Source organism: Sceloporus undulatus, chromosome 1 (genome assembly GCF_019175285.1).
Source record: "Sceloporus undulatus isolate JIND9_A2432 ecotype Alabama chromosome 1, SceUnd_v1.1, whole genome shotgun sequence".
Taxonomy (NCBI): Eukaryota; Metazoa; Chordata; class Lepidosauria; order Squamata; family Phrynosomatidae; genus Sceloporus; species Sceloporus undulatus.
In genome coordinates, this window is record NC_056522.1 from 19,515,679 (window position 1) to 19,537,110 (window position 21,432).

General features: G+C 41.3%; 1 protein-coding gene across 1 annotated transcript in view; it reads left to right on the forward strand.

Moving 5' to 3' along the window:
* The window catches only part of FSHR (follicle stimulating hormone receptor), a 165,268-nt gene that overhangs the window by 71,484 nt on the left and 72,352 nt on the right, over positions 1 to 21,432 (forward strand). Inside the window, exon 2 of the mRNA XM_042446165.1 lies at positions 5,348 to 5,419. Within this exon, the coding sequence (XP_042302099.1) occupies positions 5,348 to 5,419 (72 nt within the window). The remainder of the gene's footprint in view (positions 1 to 5,347; positions 5,420 to 21,432) is intronic.

Consider the following 21,432-nt stretch of genomic DNA (forward strand, 5'->3'; position numbering starts at 1 on the left):
TTTTTTTACTTGAGAGAACATCTCTCTAGGAATCTTGAGGTCCTCCAGCACATATCTGTGGTCAACTTCTGGGGAAAATTGACCATAGAATAGTGTTGGAAAACTTAAACATGCCTAGAGAAGTGTTTTCCCTAAGAATCTCTAGGTCCTTCCAGCAGAAATTGACCATAGACTTGCACTGGAGATCTAGAGTGTCCCAGACACCACATATTCATCAGATCCACAAAACTGCAAAATTCAAAGCTGCAAATATGGAGGGCCAACTGTATTTTTATTTCTAAAAAGGGAATCACCACTCGCACCAAAGCGTGCTCTCTCTCTCTCACACACACACACACACACTCAAGAATTAACTATATAAAATGTTGTAACAGATAGTGACTTTAGGGATTGCAGAGGGTAATACTGTATCTAGTTCCAGAAGCAGATATTCCAGTTGGGAGATTCTGTGAGATGAACATTGCTCAGCAAGCTGCCTGTGGATCTAGGGTGGCCAGAGGTTGCTGAGGAGCTCATGAGATATAGACATAGTGTCTGTCTGACCTCAAAACAAGACCAAATTGGGGCTACCTTGACAAGCATATTTATAAGGCAAAACATATCCCAGAACAGATTTTGAGATTAAACTGAAGTTTTGAGGAGGAGAAAATGAGAGGGAAACTTATAAATGACTGGACAATCAATGCAAATGTCTCTGGACAATGGAGTATCTCCTCCAGAGGGAAGTGTACTTTGGTTCCTGTTCATTTGTAAGCCCAAGATCTATCATCCTCCATCACTCCTATTAATGAAGGGGTTATGCAGATTCCAATATTGATTAATCTGTCCTGGCTATGTGCATTAGCTTTCCCCCATGCTGAGCCATCTGGATCTCCTTATATGATCACAGGTCTCCTTATATAGCAAGGTTAGTTTCCTGCACTGGGGGCGCCTTCTCAGCTACATGCCTAAAACATCCCTTGTGACATCAACTTGATATTGAAAAAGACAAGAGCTTCAAAGGGTCAGATCTTGGGGAACACCCCATTCTTCCTTTCCTTGGACTCTGCCATGCCCCCTTTTCTTGCACTGTTCCTTGCACCCTCCCACTACAGCTCTCACCCTCCCTTCCCTTCCTTGCCCTCTCTCCCTTGTGTCCTAAAGGAATAGAAGGTTACTTTTTAAAAAATGAAAGCTTAGAATCCTGGCAAGATGAAGACCCAAACCCACACTGGGTGGTCTGCCAGAATCCACATAAAACCTGGCCAATTCAGTCATATGACAACCCTACACTTAACTGACATGGGAGCTACCAATGACCACTGTCCTAGGATTTACTCTCCCACATTCCTCTTCTCTCCACTATTACCAAAGCTACTGGGTTTTTTCTTGGCTGGTGTCGCAGACAAGCCTTTGCCATGTTGCAGGGGAAAGTGGGGAGAGGACTGTATATAGGGAAAGGATTAAACACACCTCTGACTTTTAGAATCATCCCAGATCCTCAAGTCTATGCTCTGTTTCCTGTGGGCATTACATAATACTGGGTTAAGGTGGAATTATCAACTAAAGAGTGAAATTGGCCACCAGGGAATTCAGATAAGATTATAATGTTTCAACATGACAACACGTTCACTGTTCGGTTCAAGTCTGAGTAGACAGACTGGCAATGTTGATGCTATGGGACAATGAACACAAAGAGGATATATTTTACTTGGAATTATATTTTATCAGTGTACTGTGTCCCTCCACCATGTTATTTATGTTTTGCTGATATACCAGTTGCCAATGGCAGCCCTCGTTCCTGCTCCCTAAGGAAGGAGAAACACACCACCACATCACCCACATACATTGTCTCCACCTTTGTCCCCCACACATTATTGCCACCTTGGGACCCTTCCACCCCCCCCTGCTTTCATCACCACTGCTGCTGCCCAATCTCTGAGAGTGAAATGGAGACTGGAAGGCCCATTGGCTTGGTAGACAATACACCAGCCTAGAAAGTGGTTGGTCATGTTCTCCATACAGCTTGACAGGCAGAAATGCCTGGACTACAACTCTGGAGACCAGGGTTTGATTCCCTGCTTGGTCATGGAAACCCATTGGGTAATCTTGGGCAAATCACATACTCTCAACCTCAGAAAATTCTGTGATTGACTCGCCTTATGGTCAAGAAACAACTTGAAGGCACCCAATAACAAGAAGACAGACTCTCAGGGCATCATGTTCATGGTGACTTGCTTTATATATATCTCAGAACCATGCATTTGGGGCCTGGGTAGTTTGAGAGTGAAAAAGCTTTTCCAAACAAGAGCAGCCTCTCCCCTAACAGAGAGAGCACTAAAATTTATCACTCCTACAATTCGCCTGAGGCAGACACAGCATCACCTAATAGAAAGGCTGACCCTGCAAACTACAGCTATTAATATATATTGTCCAGAATGAAATCATGTTAGGGATTTACATTTATGGAACTGGTCAATTATGCAATAGGTTAAACTTCTTACTGGCTTGAATAGGGAGGTCTAGGAGACCCCCTTACTAAAATATTCTCTTGCATTTAAAAGAGTCAGCTGTGCTTTTGGAAAGATACATAGGCACAGGTTCACCCTCACTTCACTCATAAACCCATAGAGTTACACTTTGCTAGCTCTCAGCAGGCTCTTAGCCTAGTTTTACTGTTGCCATAGGACTCTTTTTAGAGAATTTAACTGAAAGACTGCAGGCCTGATCTGCAATGTTATGCAGTAGATAGCATCAAATCCCACAGGCAGTCACCCCATACAGATTTAAGTGAGAAATGGATGGAGTGGAAACAGGGAGGGGAAAGGATTTTAAAACAATATTGGGAGGGAAGTTGATTCACAATTGCTATTAGAAAAGAAATCTGTGCTCCAAGGAGATAAAAGTGAAGATTCATCTATCAGGCGAGACTACTGAGGCGAGAACTGCAGTAATTCAAGAAACAATTAGCTGTCACTCCTGAGGGGAAGCAGACTGCGAAAAGTAGTTAGATGGTGATATAATCTTTGTATTATGAGTAGTTTGAGAGGAAAAGTCTCACTTGTGGGGCAAAAGAATCTGGAATCAGTCCTCCCTAAGGGTCCAATCAAATGCTTGTCTTTGGTTGGCAATATGAACCCTATGGGGTTTTTTTTTTTTAAAAAAATCAGACTTTATGATTGATCACTACTCAGTGCCCTCTTAAGGTCCCCCTTAAGCTCATGGTAGCTGCATTCAGCCTAGCCTCCTGGGGAAGCCACACTTTAGATAGTTCTATAGCTGGGCTGTGCAGCCATGGAGGAGCCAAGGTTTATTTGGGGTGAATCCTGTGTGTGACCACTGCCATTTTGATGAAACAAAAGGTGATTTTTGTTGATTCCTCCTATGCTTTCTGTAACTATTTTGGTGTTTCCACCAGTACAGTGGAGCCCCCAACAGTTAAAAGGGGGTAATCACACCTCCCTGAGCCCTCTGAAGTTGTGAATCTTCTCTTTCTTTCTTTCTTTCTTTCTTTCTTTCTTTTTTATTATTTTAAAATTCACTGTTTGGACATGTCAGTGAACCTGAGAGCCCTCTGGCCTGCAAAAAAGTAGGAAAGCCTACTTTAGGCAATTAATTACTAAACTGCAGTTGTTCATATTTTGACCATGTCATAAGAAGACATGACTCACTAGAAAAGATTATAATACTTGGTAAACTTGAGAGCCATAGGAAAAGAGGAAGACCACATTCTAGATGGATAGATTCAAGCAGAGAAGCCATGACCATGAATCTCCAAGAACTGAGAAGGGAGGTTGAAGATAAGGTGATTTGGAGGTCTCTCATTTATAGGGTCACCATAGATGAAAGCTGACTTGAAGGCGGTTACCAACAACAAGGTAAGCTTTAGCTGAGGCAATTCAACATTTTAGAATGGGGAGAAACCACCTTCTCTGCAGGTTTTGGAGAGAAAGTTGCCATCTGAAAAGCCTGGTAAGGCTGGATAAAGACTCTGTTAAATTTGTAGCAGGATCTGGTATTTCTCATGCCTTCTCTATAGAAAAGAGCCTGGACAACCCTTGGGCTCATGTGCTCCCCTTCCTATCTTCTTTGGCATTTCCATAGGTCCCCTTTCATAGAATCATAAAATCATAGAGTTGGAAGAGACCACAAGGGCCATACAGTCCAAGCCCTGCCATGCATGAACTCACAATCAAAGCATACCCAACAGTTGGCCATCCATCCTCTGTTTAAAGACCTCCAGAAAAGGAGATTCCACCACTGGAACAACACACACTTCTGTCAGTCATAGAATTGCAGAGTTGGAAAGGACCTCAAGGGTCATCCAGTCTAACCCCGTCATGTAGAATACACAGTCAAAACACTCCTGACAGATGGCATCCAGCCTCTGTTTAAAAACCTCCAAAGAGGGAGACTCCACCATGGACTGAGTCAGCATGTTCCATTGTCAAACAGCACTTATTATCAGGAAGTTCCTCCTAATGTTGAGGCGGAATCTCTTTTCCTGCAGATTGCATCCATTGTTCCGTGTTCTAGTCTCCGGAGCAGCAGAAAACAAGCTTGCTCCATCCTTAGTGTGACACCACTTCAAATATTTAAACAGGGCTATTATATCACCTCTTAACCATCTCTTTTCCAGGCTAAACATACTCAGCTCTCTAAGTCTCTCTTCATAAGATTTCCAGACCCTTCACCATTTTGGCTGCCCGACTCTGGACACACTCCAATTTGTCAACATCCTTTTTGAATTGTGGTGCCCAGAACTGGGCACAGTATTCCAGGTGAGGCCTAACCAAGGCAGAATAGAGTGGCACTATTACTTCCCTTGATGTAGACACTATACTTCTATTGATGCAGCCTAAAATTGCATTGGCCTTTTTAGCTGCTGCATCACACCGTTGACTCATTTTCAACTTGTGGTCTATTCGGACTCCTAGATCCCTTTCACATGTAGTCTCCTTAAGCCAGGTGTCCCGCATACTATACTGTATCTATGCATTTCATTTTTTTTCTACCTAAGTGCAGTATCTTACATTTCCACCTGTTGAAGTTCCTTTTGTTAGATTTGGCCCAGCTTTCTTATCTATTAAGGTCATTTTGAATTTTGATCTATTGTTGAAAAAACCATAAAGAAAAAGTCCAGATTCTTCAAAATCCCAGCTACCAGACTGAGAATGAGGTTTCCAAGCGAAGCAGCTTTATTCAAAACTCGCACAGACAGAATGCATTTATTTTGAGCAGAGCATTCCTTTCCCCCTCTCCCCCTGGCCTGGAACCGCATCCCCTTTCAGCCCAAAGTGAACCAGACTAATTATTTATTATGCCATATACTGTAATACATAAAATATGCATTGTCTTGTGCTTTCAGGATATTTTTCCTCACCAAAGTAAGACTCATCCCCAGAGGAGCCTTCTCGGGATTTGATGAAGTCGAAAAAATGTATGTACCTCCATATTCGCTCAATATGTCTTATTTTATACATTGTTTTATGATGTTCTTATCTTGGTCTCCAGTTATGCTCCCCTCTCCCCAGGCCAGTAATGTGCTTTTAACTAAGCTGCCAGACTATCAGCCCCATAGGAACATGGTCTTCATCTATCTAAGGATCAGTATAAAGGGGAAACAAAATTGGTACAATAGAGCCAGTCTTCCAAAGCAACTTTGCCACAATGACACCATTGCAGACATGGGGAACTGGTGGCATCCTTATCAGTCTGGACTTAAAAAAAACTTCCCAAGATGCTGAACCTGCTTTTGAGATAGCATTCAGTACCTTTAGTCATGCTTGGACTAAACCATGAAGCATGAAGCAAATTTACTACTCCCCATTGACATGGAAGAAACAAGTAACATGTATCAAGATGCTCAAAAGATGATTGTTTATTAGTAGAAAGACTATATTTCCCCCCATACGACATTCCAGGAAATCTAGGATCTTTGGGAAAGGCTTCCTCTCAGTCTTGCCACATCACAGGCTCATTTGGTGAAAAGACAAGGAAAGGCCGCCTTGGGGGATGCTCCCACCCTCTGGAACTCCCTTCCTCAGGAGATTAGGCTGGCTCCCTCTTTGCTTTGCTTTCGCCAGAAGACAAATACCTTCTAGTTTCAGAAGGCTTTTAATATGTAACTGTGCCAGGGAGGCTTTTTTATTGGTGTGTGTGTTTTATTTATTTTTAAAAACTTTATGATGTTTTAAAATCATTTTATATTGTTTTAATTGTGATTATTTTAATTGTTGTTAACATTGCATTGTAGATTTTAATTGATTTCCTTCCATAGGTCACCTTGGGTCCCACTCTGGGAAAATGTGGCATATAAATAAAATGAATAAATAATAAAATAGAAAACAGCAATTTGTCTTGAGCTATGTATATTCTGTTTTAAAAATATCTTTATTAATATTTTAACATATACATTAAAAAGAACAAAAATAGATCAAGCATACAGCAACATATACATTCCTCAACCTCATCCATTTCCCACCCATTCACCCCATTTATCATCTTTGTATATTTGTATATACATTGAGCTATGTATATTCTTAAGGCAATAACAAACTTCCTCTGAACAAATCTTGCTAAGAAAATCCCATGGTAGATTCATTTTAGAGTCACCATAAGTAGGAAATCACTTGAAGGCACATGTCAACAACAACATTCTTAAGGCCTTCTTCAATAGGCTATCTAAAATCATAAAGTGAAAGTGTATAAATACATAGTATCAAGCTGCATAAAATCTTTATCACATTTGTATATTACCTATAGCCTTGTACATACCTAGAATAATTCATGTGCCCTTGAGTATTATCTGTATTTTTTCTGCTATCTGCTTACAAGATACACACACACACACACACACAGAGTCTTTGCTCACATATTTTTATTTATCCAGTAAATGTTCAAGAGTTTCTGGTTCAGAAATTTCTGAACTTTGACTCTAACTGGTATGAACAGACTATAGTCAATATAAGAAATATACAGATATACCTTTGTTAATGAAATGGATGTGTTTATAGGCATTATTTCTTTAATGGAAATTTTGGTACCAGAGCCAGAAATAGCAAGGAAAGGTTCCTACACCACAAATAAAGAGCATATCAACATGTTTCAGTGCAACTAACAATATGTACATGTGAAATGAAACAATCTGATCATCTAATGTTTGTGAAAGTAAAGAAATACATTGAAACTTTTACGGACCATTTGAAAGCTTTTTCCAAAATGTGTCACAGATTACTTTTTCTTTCTCCAGTTTTAATTTTTATAAAATTTTCATTTTAGTGGCTACCAGGGACATCTGAGTAAAGCTATTCTCCTTTCGTCTTTTGCCTCTGGTTTAGATCATAGCTTCGGGAGATGGCTGGGTTGTTTTTTTTACCTAGCCTGCTATATGCAGGCACAAACAGCTACAGGAAGATTTGCTCCAAATCCAAATCCCATTCTTTCCCAACTCAAGCTTTGGTGCATTGCTTACTGCATCATATCATAAATGGAATGCACCCTGGGACAACTTCATGCCAGTGATTTAGGGAAAGGAAGGAGCACTTAGTATATCCATTTAGCTTTGACTGTATTATCACCTGGATCATTCACATGTCTTGGGTCTCATTCATTTTCCCCTGGAACCTGACCTAGTGTTCCTGAAGGTCATTTTGACCTCTCAATAACATGCTGGCTCCAGACTGTAATACAAGAAGAAACAGAAAGAAAGAAAGAAAGAAAGAAAGAAAGAAAGAAAGAAAGAAAGAAAGAAAGAAATGGTGGGTAGGGCATAAGGCAGGAAGGCAGTGTTAAGGGGGGAATGAAATAAAGAGCATACAGGGACTGTCAATAGCACCAAATGCCCTTGTCATGCTATTAAAGAAAGGAGGGATAATAAAATATCCCAAACTGGTATGTTTCTGTTTTCTTTAAATAACACCATTGCAGCAAGATGGAGGTGAGACCTAGGCTGGTGTGATAAAGTCCCTGGTTCTTAAAAATGGGGGCAGATGGTCTGGCTGTTTTTAACTGCGTTAAGCAGTTTTAGAATTGTTTTTAGAGGGCTTTAGTTTCCTTCCAGTTGTTTTTAGTCATGTGCATAATGTTTTAAATGTGATTACCCATTGTTCATCACCTCAGGGGCCCTGGCGGATTGAGAGACAATAAACAAATGGCAAATATTAATTAATAAATAAAGTTCTTTGCCTGAGGCAGCAATATTGCCCGGCCCGGCTCAGGAGACTTGCTCTTGCAATATGCATGTTTCTCCATTCCCCCATAATTTTATACTAGATCCTGCAGAAGTACTGTCTTTTATGTTTTCCAGTGTAAAAACATTTCTCTCTGTGGAGGAAAAGAAACCTCATGCTCCCATGCAACGTTCAGTAGAATGATGTTTTCTATCAAACTCTTCTTTTGTAGATAGGCACCGCAGCTGGGTTCTTGAGAGCCTATTTGAAGCCATTCTTCCATCTCATAGACATGAAATTTTTAATTCACTAAGCCTCTGCTGCAAATACATCCATTGTGGGACTTTTTTTAAAAAATGGATTTCAGTTATGTGCTAATGCAAGTGTTCTGTATGTGTACTGAAGTATCTAATTTGTATACTCTAGGCAAAATGCATTTTACCACATGGAGGCATCATATTATTAATAGCCATTCTCTTTAAATAGCCTACCATCGGCTTTAATCTCATTTTGTGTGTGTGTGTGTCTTTGTATGCAAGATCTTATGGGGCAGAGGCAAGAAGCTCACCCGAGGGGTCTCCCGTTTTATATGCAAATATATCACTTGATTATATAGTTTGTGTCCTTACATTATCATGAATATTTCCCAATGAATGTTTTATGGGTGATATTTTTGATTTATGAGCTATTTCTCATTTCACTGCTACTTCTCCTCTTCGGATCCCATTGATGCTGATTGGTCTCATTTGCATATTCATCATTCATCCCTCCATTTTCATTGCCACCATGTTTTAAACCATCTCCCCGCAGAGTTGCCACAGTGTAGGGCTCACTTTCCATTTAGGTTTTTTTTCCCTTTTGCTTGGTTTATTGTCTTTTGGTTAATGGTATTTGTCAGTTTCATCACACAGCCTTCCTCCCCAGACAATTGCCTCATTTTGCACACACTAGACAAGGTGGACCTATGGCTTCTCTCAGGACCCTTTCATACTGCCTGTAATGCTAAATTCCACTTACAAGCCAGCACCCCATGAAATCCTGGGATTTGTAGTATACTGAGACACCTGAGCTCTCTGGCTAAGAAGTCTAAATGCTTCTCCCTAAACCGCTACTCCAAATATTCCATAGGATGAAACCATTGCAGTTAAAGTGGAATAACAATGCTATACGTGAGTCCTTGATATCCTCTGGGGGAGGTTTCCAGGACTCTCCATGGATACCAAAATCCGTATTTAATGGGACATGCTCAAGTCCCATTAAATACAATGTTATAATACAATGGTATCCCTTATATAAAATGGAAAAATCAAGGCTTACTTTTTGGAATTTATATATTTTAAAAATATGTTAAGCCTTGGATGCTTAAATCCATGGATAAACAAGCCATGGATATGGAGGGCTGACTGTAATTGTATAGTCTGAAAGGACTCAGGCAATGAAAGTCAATATGAAGGTTTACAAGTGTAAAAAGGAGGGAGGGAGGAGGGAAAGGAGGAATGTGTAAGCACTTTTAAAACTATCTGGTCTTTATTTTAGCATGATCTTTTGTATATATCAACCCACTTCTTCAGATTCAGTACAAAGTGATATTAAGGTCCATACAGTTGTGGGAGTGGAATAGAATGTAAGGCGGGTTATAAACCGCCATAAAGTACGCGCTCCACGCATACTAGGGTTAGGAAGGGCCGTATTAGGGTTAGGAAGGTTCTTACCTTCCTGACGGCCCTTCCTCCCAGTACGTGTGGAGCGCGGACTTTATGGCGGCACCCATCCACATGGGCACCGCCATTTTGACGTCTTGGATGCTGTGTATCCAGACGTGTCATGGCAGAAGTGACGCTGCGAGGGCGGCTCCGCCCCTCGCGGCACCACTTCTGCGTTCCAAAAAGGAGTGCCATTTCAGCGCTCCTTTTTCGCTGCGTGGGGAAGCCTCGCGGTCTGGCCGCTGGGGCTTCCCTACGCAGCAAATGGCGGCGGCGGGAAAACGGCCCCTTGAGGGCCGTTTGTAACCCGCCTATGAGAATCCAGAAAGATCCAAATCGCATGCCTTGTCCTAAATTTTCAAAGGGCTGGACAAGGTGATACAGATGTTTTTCAAATACTGTCAGTTAGTGTTGATGTGTGAAAGCAATAGATCTGGTTACTAAAAGTTCGGTCCCTTGGGTTTAAAACTCTCTCTGATAAGATTTCTTTTTTTATATGTGCAGTAGTGAGGATTCTTGTATTAATATATGTAGTGTGCCATGAAGCCACTGAATTTATTCATACCTCTTCTAATGGATTGGAATTTGTGAACAAAATTCAATCCAACAGTTTCTCTTTCTCACCAGGAAGGTGGAAATGTTCTGCAATTGCTTTTTGGATATTGCCATTTCTAATGTCAGATTTCTGTCCATTAATCCTCTTGCAAAGAGTCTGTCCTGTTTGCCCAATGTAGAGTTCAGAGGGGCATTTGCTGTTGTTATTGTGTGCCTTCAAGGCATTTCTGATTTATAGCAACCCTAAGATGAACATATCATGGAGTTTTCTGAGTCTGAGAGGGTGTGACTCACCTGAGGTCACCCAATGGGTTTCCATGTCCGAGTGGGGGGAATCGAACCCTGATCTCCAGAGTCCTAGTCCTGTGCTCAAACTACTACACCATGCTGGCATAGGATGGCATATATCACATTGGAGGAAGATCAAGTAAATATACCTCTGAAGTTGTGAGTGATGTTATTCCCCCTGTAATACTGCTCCTAGAGTTAGCAGTATTGGGGGACAGAGTTAGGATCTGAATTTGTTGCAGGGTCTTCTCCCTATATTACCATCTATGTTATGTATCCTGTTGTAAGTGAGTAGCTGTTTAAGTTTTGGAGGCTGTCTGCAGGCCAATAAAGGACTGCTTTCCAGAGGTTGTGAGAGGGCTGTGTTATTCTTAGGACTGGTTGTCCAGCAACTTGTTGATGATGCCTTTGTTAAGGAAAATGCAACATGGGACATACAGTAGTAGAAATAAAACATGTATGTGAAAGTCACAATGACTAAGCAAGAGCAATTAAGAAGCCACACAGGTGAAAAAGCTAATGTAATTTAGAAGGCTTGAATGTCAAGGACAGAATTGTAGAATGTACAATTGGAAACACCTGAGATTCATTAAGTGTACAAGGTGAAATGATGAAATACTTAAGTATGGGTTGAACTATGTGAACCAATCAAAATGAATGTACACGCCCACTGGGTGGAAACTGACTAGTGGGTGGTGATTAACAATGGCTATAATAATAGCAATGTTTGCCAATGTATTTTGTGGGTAGTTGTGGATAGTTGGAGTGTTTTGGAGATTGTGAGGGCATTAGTATTTGTATATAGTAGAATAAAGTAGATCTTTTATATAAGACTACTGAGTTGTCTGGTGTCTTGAGTGAAGATACAAGAGCCAGCAGGATCCTGGAGAAGTTTGGAGACTTCTGGGGAAGAAGAGTGAGAAGGCTTGGAGAGTTTGTCAGGGTCTTCAGCCTATTCTCTGAAACTCTGCTGCTTTGGAGAAAAGCATTAACCACTGATCAAAGCTGATCAGCTCCGCTGCATAACAAGGTGATGAGTTAGAGCCAGAGGTGAAGAGCTACAACTCCCATCATCCCTGACAGCCTTTGAGTGGTTTCAGCTGTGGACTGCAGGTGACCATGAGGATTCGTTTGGCAATTTGTGTTTTGGGTCTGTCCTGAAGTAAATGGTTGCTAGGTATTAATCTTGCCTTGTCTATTTGTTTCTTCACCTCCTTAGATGGGTATTGTGGTTTGAGAAACATATGTTATAAATCCCAAGACTTTTGAGTTTCTGTCTTGTGGATCTGAGCAGATGCAATTGTATAGGAAGGCTTGATTATTAACAATAGATTTGGTAGTGTGTTCTAGATAGAAACTGGAGACATATAGGCCTGTGTAGTGATCAATGTATTTTCAATAGATTGTGGTGCTTAGTAGTCTATTGTGTGGTTTCACAGTCATGTCAAGAAAGTGAATTTGTCATGTTGATTGTTCCAGGTTCAGTTTAATAGTAGGGGGAAAGTTGCTGAAATCCTGGTAGAATTTCACAAGAAAAAATTAAGGGCAAGGGACAAGATTTGCATCTTTCTAGATCCTATTACATTCTATCATAACAACCTCCTGCTTTTTTAAAAACCATTTTTGGACTATTTAAAACAATTTTTTACTTCCCTAGGAATGTACTCTCCTCAGATTAGTCTTCTTTCTTGGTGCTTTCAGGGCGGCTATTTTTTTCATCCAGCATTTCCAAGTGATCTGGTGGTTACTGACAAATCTGATATTTTCAATGGGTTTATTTTTAAATTTGTTTTAATAATGTCAGTTAGCCTCCATGAGGCAATGTGGGGATTTTTAAAATAAGAAACAGACGATAAAAAGGTAACAATAAATAATCATAAATAGCAGATGGGAGAGGGGATACATCCAACTAAGTGTACTCTCTGTGTTTTGCAGCTGGACTATATCTTTAATTAGACTTGTATTAATAAACTTCCTCTCCTTGAATACCACTGACATGACCCCAGTATTGAAATGCAGAGCGAAGCTCCTGTAGAGGCTACAGTCTTATATTCTCAAGGGTATACTCTCAAGGAGCAACAATTTGTGTGTTACACTCTTAATTTACATTACTAGAGATTATGCAGAATTTCCTCTTATCTTGAGGCCAAGGATCATACTGCTGAATTTTCATGATACGATATATACACATTTTCTTCCAAGCAGTAGAGAATGACCTTTTCCATGTTTTCCACCCTCATTCTAACAAATATTTTGGAACCAAGAGAAAGGGATAAGTGCTGATGCAAAGGCCAGAAATTATGCCACAAATATCTGGATAGCTAACCAGTAGTCTACAGGTCTATCATATAACTATAAATATACTGTAGTTGGTTCTGTCAACCATTCACTGCATCACAATCCCAACAGGAGAAATTCCTCAGCCCATCTCTTAACCATAGCTGTTTACACTGGAAAACTATACTGCAAGCAGCAATGGGGGGGGGGGGGGCTGCCTTATGCCACCACAGCAGGAGGAAATATCTTCCCCTATTTGGGATAATGGCTGGGAAACCTATGTTCTTCAGCCAGATCTCATAAGCCATTACAGAGCTTAGAAAAATTCTTTGGGGAAATAATTCTCTGTGCATTCTATCTGTGGGATTAGCATTTATTTTTACCTGTGAAATTTTGGAGGGTATGAGATGGTAAAAGGTATTAATTTAATCTTCAAACATTTACTACAGCTTGTTGATGATAGAAGAATAAGGAGGAACACAAAAGATAGCAGAGGCTGCAGCAGTTTGCTTTTGCCTGAGACTACAGGGAAGGGGAGGATTCTGCCCTCTCCGCTGCCCTCTGATAAGTTAAAGGAGTGCAATGTATCGTGCACTTTGACTTCAGTTTGCAGCAATGGAAGTATTCTGAGGGCCAAGGGGAATGTGGGAGAAGGAGAGAAGAACAGACATTTTAAAAGCAATTGAAAATGTAAAGTGACAGAATTAACTAGGATTCTCCCTCCCAAATAAGCTGGAGAGTATGACAGTGTTTATAAAAATAGTGTGTTTGGCATTTGGGATCTTGATAATGGACCAAGTGATAAGACCATTTGCTGCCCTACTTTAGACAGCAGATTGTGATTGCTGGTCTTAAGGAACAATGGTCATTGACTACAGAGAGACAACTATACATTTAGGCATTTCTAGAAGGAGTGCTCCATCCATTCTAGGATGAGACAATCAAACCAGAGTTCTTTAGGTGCATTTTCTTCAGCAGAAGGCATTTAGTACCACCAAGAATGCAACAGAAGTTTGGCTCAGATAGTGATACATCTTTGTTAGAGATCAGTAGAACATTGGGGAAAAACCCGAAACATACATACATACATACATACATACATTTATTTATAACACTTGTTTCTCAGTCCCCCAGAGACACCAAAGCAACACGGAACCATCTATATGTATTGCATAGTGGATCTGTGCCATGAATTCTCCATCTTGCCCAGAAAATTGGCAGTGGAAGAACAGCACACAACACAAGCTGTTATTTTCTATGGAGCAAAGTTTTGCCCTGATGAAATTGCAACCTGGCAATGTATGGCTTCCTGTGAAAGAAGGGAGGGGAAGAAAGAGGAGAACAGGAAGATCAACACTGGCCCAATAGCACTTTTGAGCTGGCTTGTTTTGTTCTTTCTAATTAGAAACACCTGGCAGTTTGCTGTTTTATCTCCAAGGCCTTTGAGTGGGAGAGACCTTGATCACAACGCTACTCTTAACAGTTTCTTGAAGATATAAGGGAAAAGAGCTGGTCATTTTTGTTATCCTTGTGAGTAACTCACAGCTGCTGTGTTTGTTTCATAACCTTTGGAGGAAATAAACCAATGGTACATTTCTGCAAAAACTGAAGTTCTAAACTAAGCTGGGGTGCCCAGTGCTTTGAAGCCAGAGGTCTAAACCCAATAACTATGCAGACCCACTGAATCGATGGTTGAATACTAAGTGAGCACTGAGCCAAAACCCATTCATAGGGTCTGCTAAAACTGGGACTAGCAACAGGCTTTAGATCTAAGTGTTCTTAGTAGGGGCGGGAATCATGTGGTCTTTGAGATACTGTCGGACACAACTCCCAGCAACCACACCTTGTATTGCTAATGATGAAGCATTCTAGGAGCTGCAGCCCAAAAGTATCTAGAAAGCTGCATAATTTCCATGTATGGTTTATGGGGCCAGCAGCCCTATCATCAGGCAAAGAGAAGCAGTAGCCTCAGGCAAGATTACTTGGGTAGGCACAAAAGCAGGGTAATGTATTTTTAATATATTTTTTAAAAACAATTACATTTGTCCCCCCACATTTATGGTTTTGACTTCTGTGGATTTGATTATTTGCAGTCTTGATTAATATAGGGGCAACCCAGACTGCCCCAAAGGGATGGGCTGGAGCCACCCAGTTTCCCTCCAGAGGGACGCCGCAGCAGCCAAACTGCACAGCATCCCTCTGGGTCAAAAAGAACCCGGAAAAACTGGGTTCTTTTTGGCACACTGGGACGACATCGCCAGTGCGCCATTGGTGCACTGTGACACGTCCAAGACGCAAGTGTGGTGCCCAGTGGCGTGGACATGGAGCCGTGCTTGCATCACACATGCACGCCACATGTGGATGGTGCCACATAAAGATGGTGCCGTCCATATGTATTAGGGTTCCAGAGCATGCAGTTGCCACGTGCTCTGGAACCCTAATTTCGTCCCTTCTGTTTCGGGCCATATACTCTCTAAGAATATTTGAGTCCTCCAACACAACTCTGCCAGACCTTCGCCAAAGAGAAGTGTGCTGGAGAACACTTCTGTAGGCATTTGTAGGTCCTCCAGCATGATTTTATGATCAACGAGCAGATATTGACCATAGACTTGCACCGGAGGACCTGGAGATTCCTAGAGAAGTGTTCTCTCAGATAAAAAGAACTGGTTTCTTTTATTTGCAGTTTTTCCACATTCATGGGGGTTCTTCACCCCTAACCCCAGTGAATGTGGAGGGACCACTGTATTACATTTCATACCAGCACTTAGCATGAGGTAAACGCTAGTAAATAGTTGCTGAAACATTAAGGAAGCACATGTGTGTGAAAGCCTGGTGTGCTTCCTCAACGTCAGGAAATTGTCAGCTCCCCTCTGGCAGAAGCACAAAGTTTCTGTTCAGAGGAAACTTCCTCTCCCTGAATGATTCAGTGATGCTAGAGGGGAGCCGGGGCTTTCACATATGCACGCTTCCTCAACGTTTCAGTAACAATTTATCAGCGTTTAAGGGCTGGTATGAAAATCTTCTTTGTTTTTACTCTTAGGAGTTAGGAGAGTATTTCAGGTCTTGAGTATCATCTGCCTTGTTTTGAAGGGTGTTTGCTTTGACCATGTCTCTGGGAGCAAACTATTGGATGACATCTCTGGCTTAGGATTGCCAGACTGAAAACTGGAGACTGTTTAATGGTGATGTAGAAGTGGGGGTTTCAACGGGCACTGCTTGTCATGCACTTACAAATTCTGTGCATAGACAATGAATATGTTTCCTGTGTGCTAAGCAATCAGGTGCAAATTTTGCACAGAATAAAACCTGAACTGTAAATAGCTTTCATAAACTACCCAGTTTTCTCAGAAGAAGGAAATAGCTGAAATTACTTGTTACTTCCTTCAAGAATAACATTAGCAAAGAATGGTCTATTATATAGCAAGGAGAGGGAAAAAACACAGAATGGGCATGTTCACCTATTCCCGCCTTTCCACTTTTTCTTACAAAAATCCCTCCAAGGAGCACCCCTGAAGGTATGCTTTACAGCAGATATTGTTGTTCTTTAGGAGGAAAGCATAATAGGGCTTTTAAAAGAACTCCCCCCCCCACATCCTGGTCCTAGCACAAGCAGAGGGAAGTTCCGATGCAGTTTTTGGTGAAGAGGTAGATGGACAAGTTTCAAGTGCAATTTTTACACCTTTAATATAATTTAACATTTAATTCTAAGCCTGACTTTACAGTTGTTGGTATCACCGTTATTTACTGTCAAGTTGGTTTCAAATTGTGGTAACCCTGTGAATGAGACTTCTAAAAGTCCCAGACATCAACAGGCTGATTCAAATTTTGCAAATACATGGCCCTTACTGAATCAGTCCATCTAGAGTGCAATCTTTGGGGTTTATCACATTATCACAATCTGGGGCTATTTATAGCTGTCCCGTGGCTCAAAAATGTTTCTGGGTAGAAAAGTGGGGGGGGGGGGGAGTGTTTGCCCTCAAATGTCCCCAAATGTACTTAACAGTAGGAGGGAGTAATTTTGTCATGTTTTAGAGCCCCTTGAGCCCTTTTAGATTCAGAAAAGGCCTTTTATCTAACAAGTAGTGACCCTGACGCCACTTCCTTTTGGAAATAGGACCTTCTTTGGGGGGAAAGAGCCAACGTGGCATAAGAGCCAGCATGGCATAGTGGTGTGAGTTAACTACAACTCTGGAGACCAAGGTCCGATTCCCCACTCAGCCATGAAACCCACTGGGTGACATTAGGAAAGTCACAGTCTCTCAGCCTCAGGAGAAGGCAATGGCAAACCTCCTCTGAACAAATCTTGCCAAGAAAACCCTGTGATAGGATCACCTTATGATTGCATAAGTCAGAAATGACTTGAAGGCACACAACAAAAACAACAAGACCAACAACAACCATAACTACTACTACTACTACTACTACTACTACAACTACAGCCTCTTCTGGGTCTAAAATGACAAAGTCCAAAATGATAAAATCATGAGAGATAATTATTGTGATGGTGATGGGTGCACAAACCTACAATGTTCCCAGTGATGCCGGTGCAGCCACCTAGCCTACAGCAGTTGCCTGCCATTAATTTAAGGGGAAGAGGCAGAATAATTGATATTCAAATGGATCCCAAATTGCAGCCCATTGACTTCTCCCATAGAGCTCAATAATCAGCCATTTCCACTCAGATGACTGAAATTTGGCAAGTGGCATTAATTTCAGCAACAGTAATGTAACTTGGATGTAGAGAAGGAATTGCCGTAATTTAAATGCTCAGGAACCTTCTCCCATGCACATAGCCATCTGTGTGCTGCTATTTTGTATTATTGCTGTTGTATTGTGATTTTATTTTGTGCAACTTTTTAATTTGTTTTATTTATTTTTTAAAAAGCACTTTCCTTTCCAGGATGGAAAGGATCCAATTGTCCACTTTTGATTTGCTGGAGCCTTTTAACGCAATCCATAGTATTTCTTCCGAGCCTGACCTTGTCTAATCATATAGATCGTGAGCAGCTGAAGGCTAATTGGGAGAAAAGTTGCTATGGTAATTCTTGGGTCATGCACGAAAAGAGACAATACTGGGTATTTTTAAAACTGTTTATGAAGAATGGTTGAAAATATGTTGAAGCTTTCATTATTAACAGATAATTCATTCAAATTAATTCTGGCTTGCCACTAAAAAGATGGTTTGCAACAGGGAAGCTTTTCCCCCATTTTTCCCCATTTTTCAAGTTTTCTAAATTATATAAAACGTTAGTACTAAAAAAGTATGTTAAAAAAGAGAGACAGGCCCGTTACAGACGGGCCTTTTAGTACGGAGTCAGTCCGTACTAGGGTTAGGAAGGTGCAATGCTTCCGCACCCCCCCTAACCCTAGTACGGACTGAGTCCATACAAAATGGCGGTGCCCCATCTATATGGGGGCCACCATGACGATGTCATGACCGCGCCTCCTCTATATGGGGTGGCGCGGATGTGACGTTGTCGCTCCGCGCGAGGGCGCTTAGTGCGCCCTTTGTGCGGAGCAGGAAGGAGCTCCGTTTTGGAGCTCCTTCCTGGTTTGCGGCACTGCTTTGCGTCGCTGGGCGCAGCCTTCAGATGGCTGCACCCAGCAACGCAAGGGTTTTCTCCTCCTCCCCGCCGCTGTGGGGTGTCCTTGGGGCTTGAAGCCCCAAGGACACCTCTTTCCAGGCTGCGGGGAAGCGGCCTTTTGCCACTTCCCCACAGCCTGGAAAGCGGTGGATCTGCCGTTCTGGCCACTGAGGCCCTGATACCCCGGGGAAAGGGGCGGGTACAGGCCACCTCTTTTCGGCGGTCTGTAACGCACCAAAGGTTTTTATTAGCAAGGGAAATAAAATGTTTTTCCTCCTTCTTAACAGTCAAAAGCCTGAACTGCAGAACATTCTACGCCTCTGATAGGTTGCATTGCTATAAATCACTGTGACTGTGTACACACTGCATGCTTATACCATTCTGATACCCCTTAACCTTTCTTGCCTCTATCTTAAGGAATCCAGCGACTTTCCGTTTCATGGGGTATTTAGAATTCTGTGCCAGAAAGCTCCAATACTTTCCTTTTAACTCATGTTGTTGTTTCTGACTTTTGGAGACCCTAAGAAAAACCTATCACAGAGTTTTCTTGGTAAGGTTTGTTCAGAGGAGGTTTGCCATTGGATTGCCCTGAGGCTGAGAGAGTGTGATTTGCCCAAGGTCACCCAGTGGGATTGATGGCAAACCAGGGAATCGAACCCTGGTCTCCAGAGTCTTAGTCCCACATTCAAAGCATTATGACATGCTTGACAGAAGAGAATTCTAAGTACCTTGCCAAACTACATATTCCAGCATTCCATTAGGTTGCAGCCATGACAGTTCAAATGGTATTTAAATAGTATAACTACATAGTGCAGATAAACTCTGTGTCAGAAACCTAAGCCTTTTAGGATATCTGCACTAAATAAGGTATAGTGGTTTTGGCATCACTTTAATTGCCATGCCACCAATCTATGAAATCCTGGGTCAGGCATATAGAATTTAGGTGAGGCACATTAAATTCTCCTGTTGTACTTTTAATTAAAGGGAGCACACTGGAACTGTCTAGCAGACATGAAGTCAAAGGCTTTCATGGCCGACATCCATAGTTTTTTGTGGGTTTTTCATGCTATGCGGCTGTGTTCTAGAAGACTTTATTCCTGATGTTTCGCCAGCATCTGTGGCTGGTATCTTCAGATAATACTTGCATAGAAGAGAGTGGGGTGTGTGTGTGTACGTACTGACTCATCCTTCCGTCCTTTTGTAGGTTGGTAAAATGAGTACGCAGCTTGTTGGAGGCAAATGGTTAAAAGAGTGCTTAGTTCACTATGAAGCAGTATAGAAATGTAAAGTACTACTGCAACTGCTAATCAAACAAACCAAAGATTAAATAGGATGGAACCATAGCAGTTAAAGTGGCATCAGTTTTCTATAATTGTGTATGTAGTGTATCTTGGTCACTTTCTTTTGTGCTACTGTAGTGAAAGGGGAAACTCCCAGAACTAGGAAAAAGAAAACAGAGAGGCTGAAAGGACCTCTCTATAGTAAAAAATAATAATAATAATAATAATAGGAGGTCATCCAGTACAGCCCTGCCAGCATTTCATAGATGAAAACTGTGACATAGGTGGTCAAGCAACATCTGAGTGTGGTCAAAATGCAAAAAGGTACACGTTGAGTCTCCCATATCTGGAATTCTGAAATCTGAAATGCTGAGATAATGACACCTTTGCTTTCTAATGGCTCAATTTACACAAAAAAATTTCATGCACAAAATTATTAAAACTGTTATGTATAAAATTACCTTCAGGCTATGTGTATAAGGTGTGTATGAAATGAACGAATTTTGTATTTAGACTTCAGTCTCATCTCCAAGATATCTCATTTAGTTTTATGCAAATATTTCAAAATTCTCAAAACTCCAAAATCCAAAACACTTCTGGTCCAAAACTTTTCAGTTTCAGCCAAGGCCTGTCGATTCTTTCTCTACAATATTGCTAAAATCCGTCCATTTCTCTCAGCCTCTACTGCCAAGACTCTTTTCCACGCTCTGGAAAACTAGATTATGCGGCTAGATTATTGTAACCTTCTGGCAGAGCTTCCTCTCTCTCACCTCCATCCTTTAATTTTGGTCCAGCATTCAGCTGCATGCATTATTACATTTGCTCGCCACTCTGACCATGTTTCTCCTCTATTATCATCCCTTCACTGGCTCCCCTTCCCCTTCCGTATTCAGTATAAGCTTCGGTTGTTAACTTTTAAAGCTCTGCATAGGCTGGCCCCTCCTTATTTATCTGAAGTTCTTTCTCCTCACATTCCCACCTGTACCCTCCGTTCTAGTAGTCAAGGTCTGTGGTCCCAGCCAAGACTCTCCACTGGCCCATCCCAGGTTCGTCCCTTTTCACTTGCTGCCCCTCACTCCTGGAATCTCCTTCTCCCACGAACATGGGTCATCACTTCTTTAACCAGTTTCAAAACTGAGTTGCAGACTATATTGTTCAGAGAAGCATTCCCAGGCATTGTGTGATTGTTTATCCAATTGTTATCTGATATTTGATTTGATATTTGATATTTGAACTTTTTAATTTGTTGTCTGCTTATTTTTATCTATATGTATTTTGTAGAATGTATACCATTGGCAGGTTTCATTTTTATTGATTTTATTGTCTGTATGTACAGCTCTATGTAAATCTACAGCGCTACATACATACATACATACATACATACATACATAATAGCTTAGGGACACTCAGCCTGTACTAACAAGGAAGAACAGACCGGCTAGCAGAGGCTGCAGCAGTTTGCTGTTGCCTGAGTATAAAGGGAAGGGCAAGATTTTACCCCCTCCTCTCCTTTCCCTCCTGTTGAGTTAGATGAACACAAACTATTTTTGCACTTTGAAGCTGGAGATGTATTGGTAGTTGTTCAGAATCACAG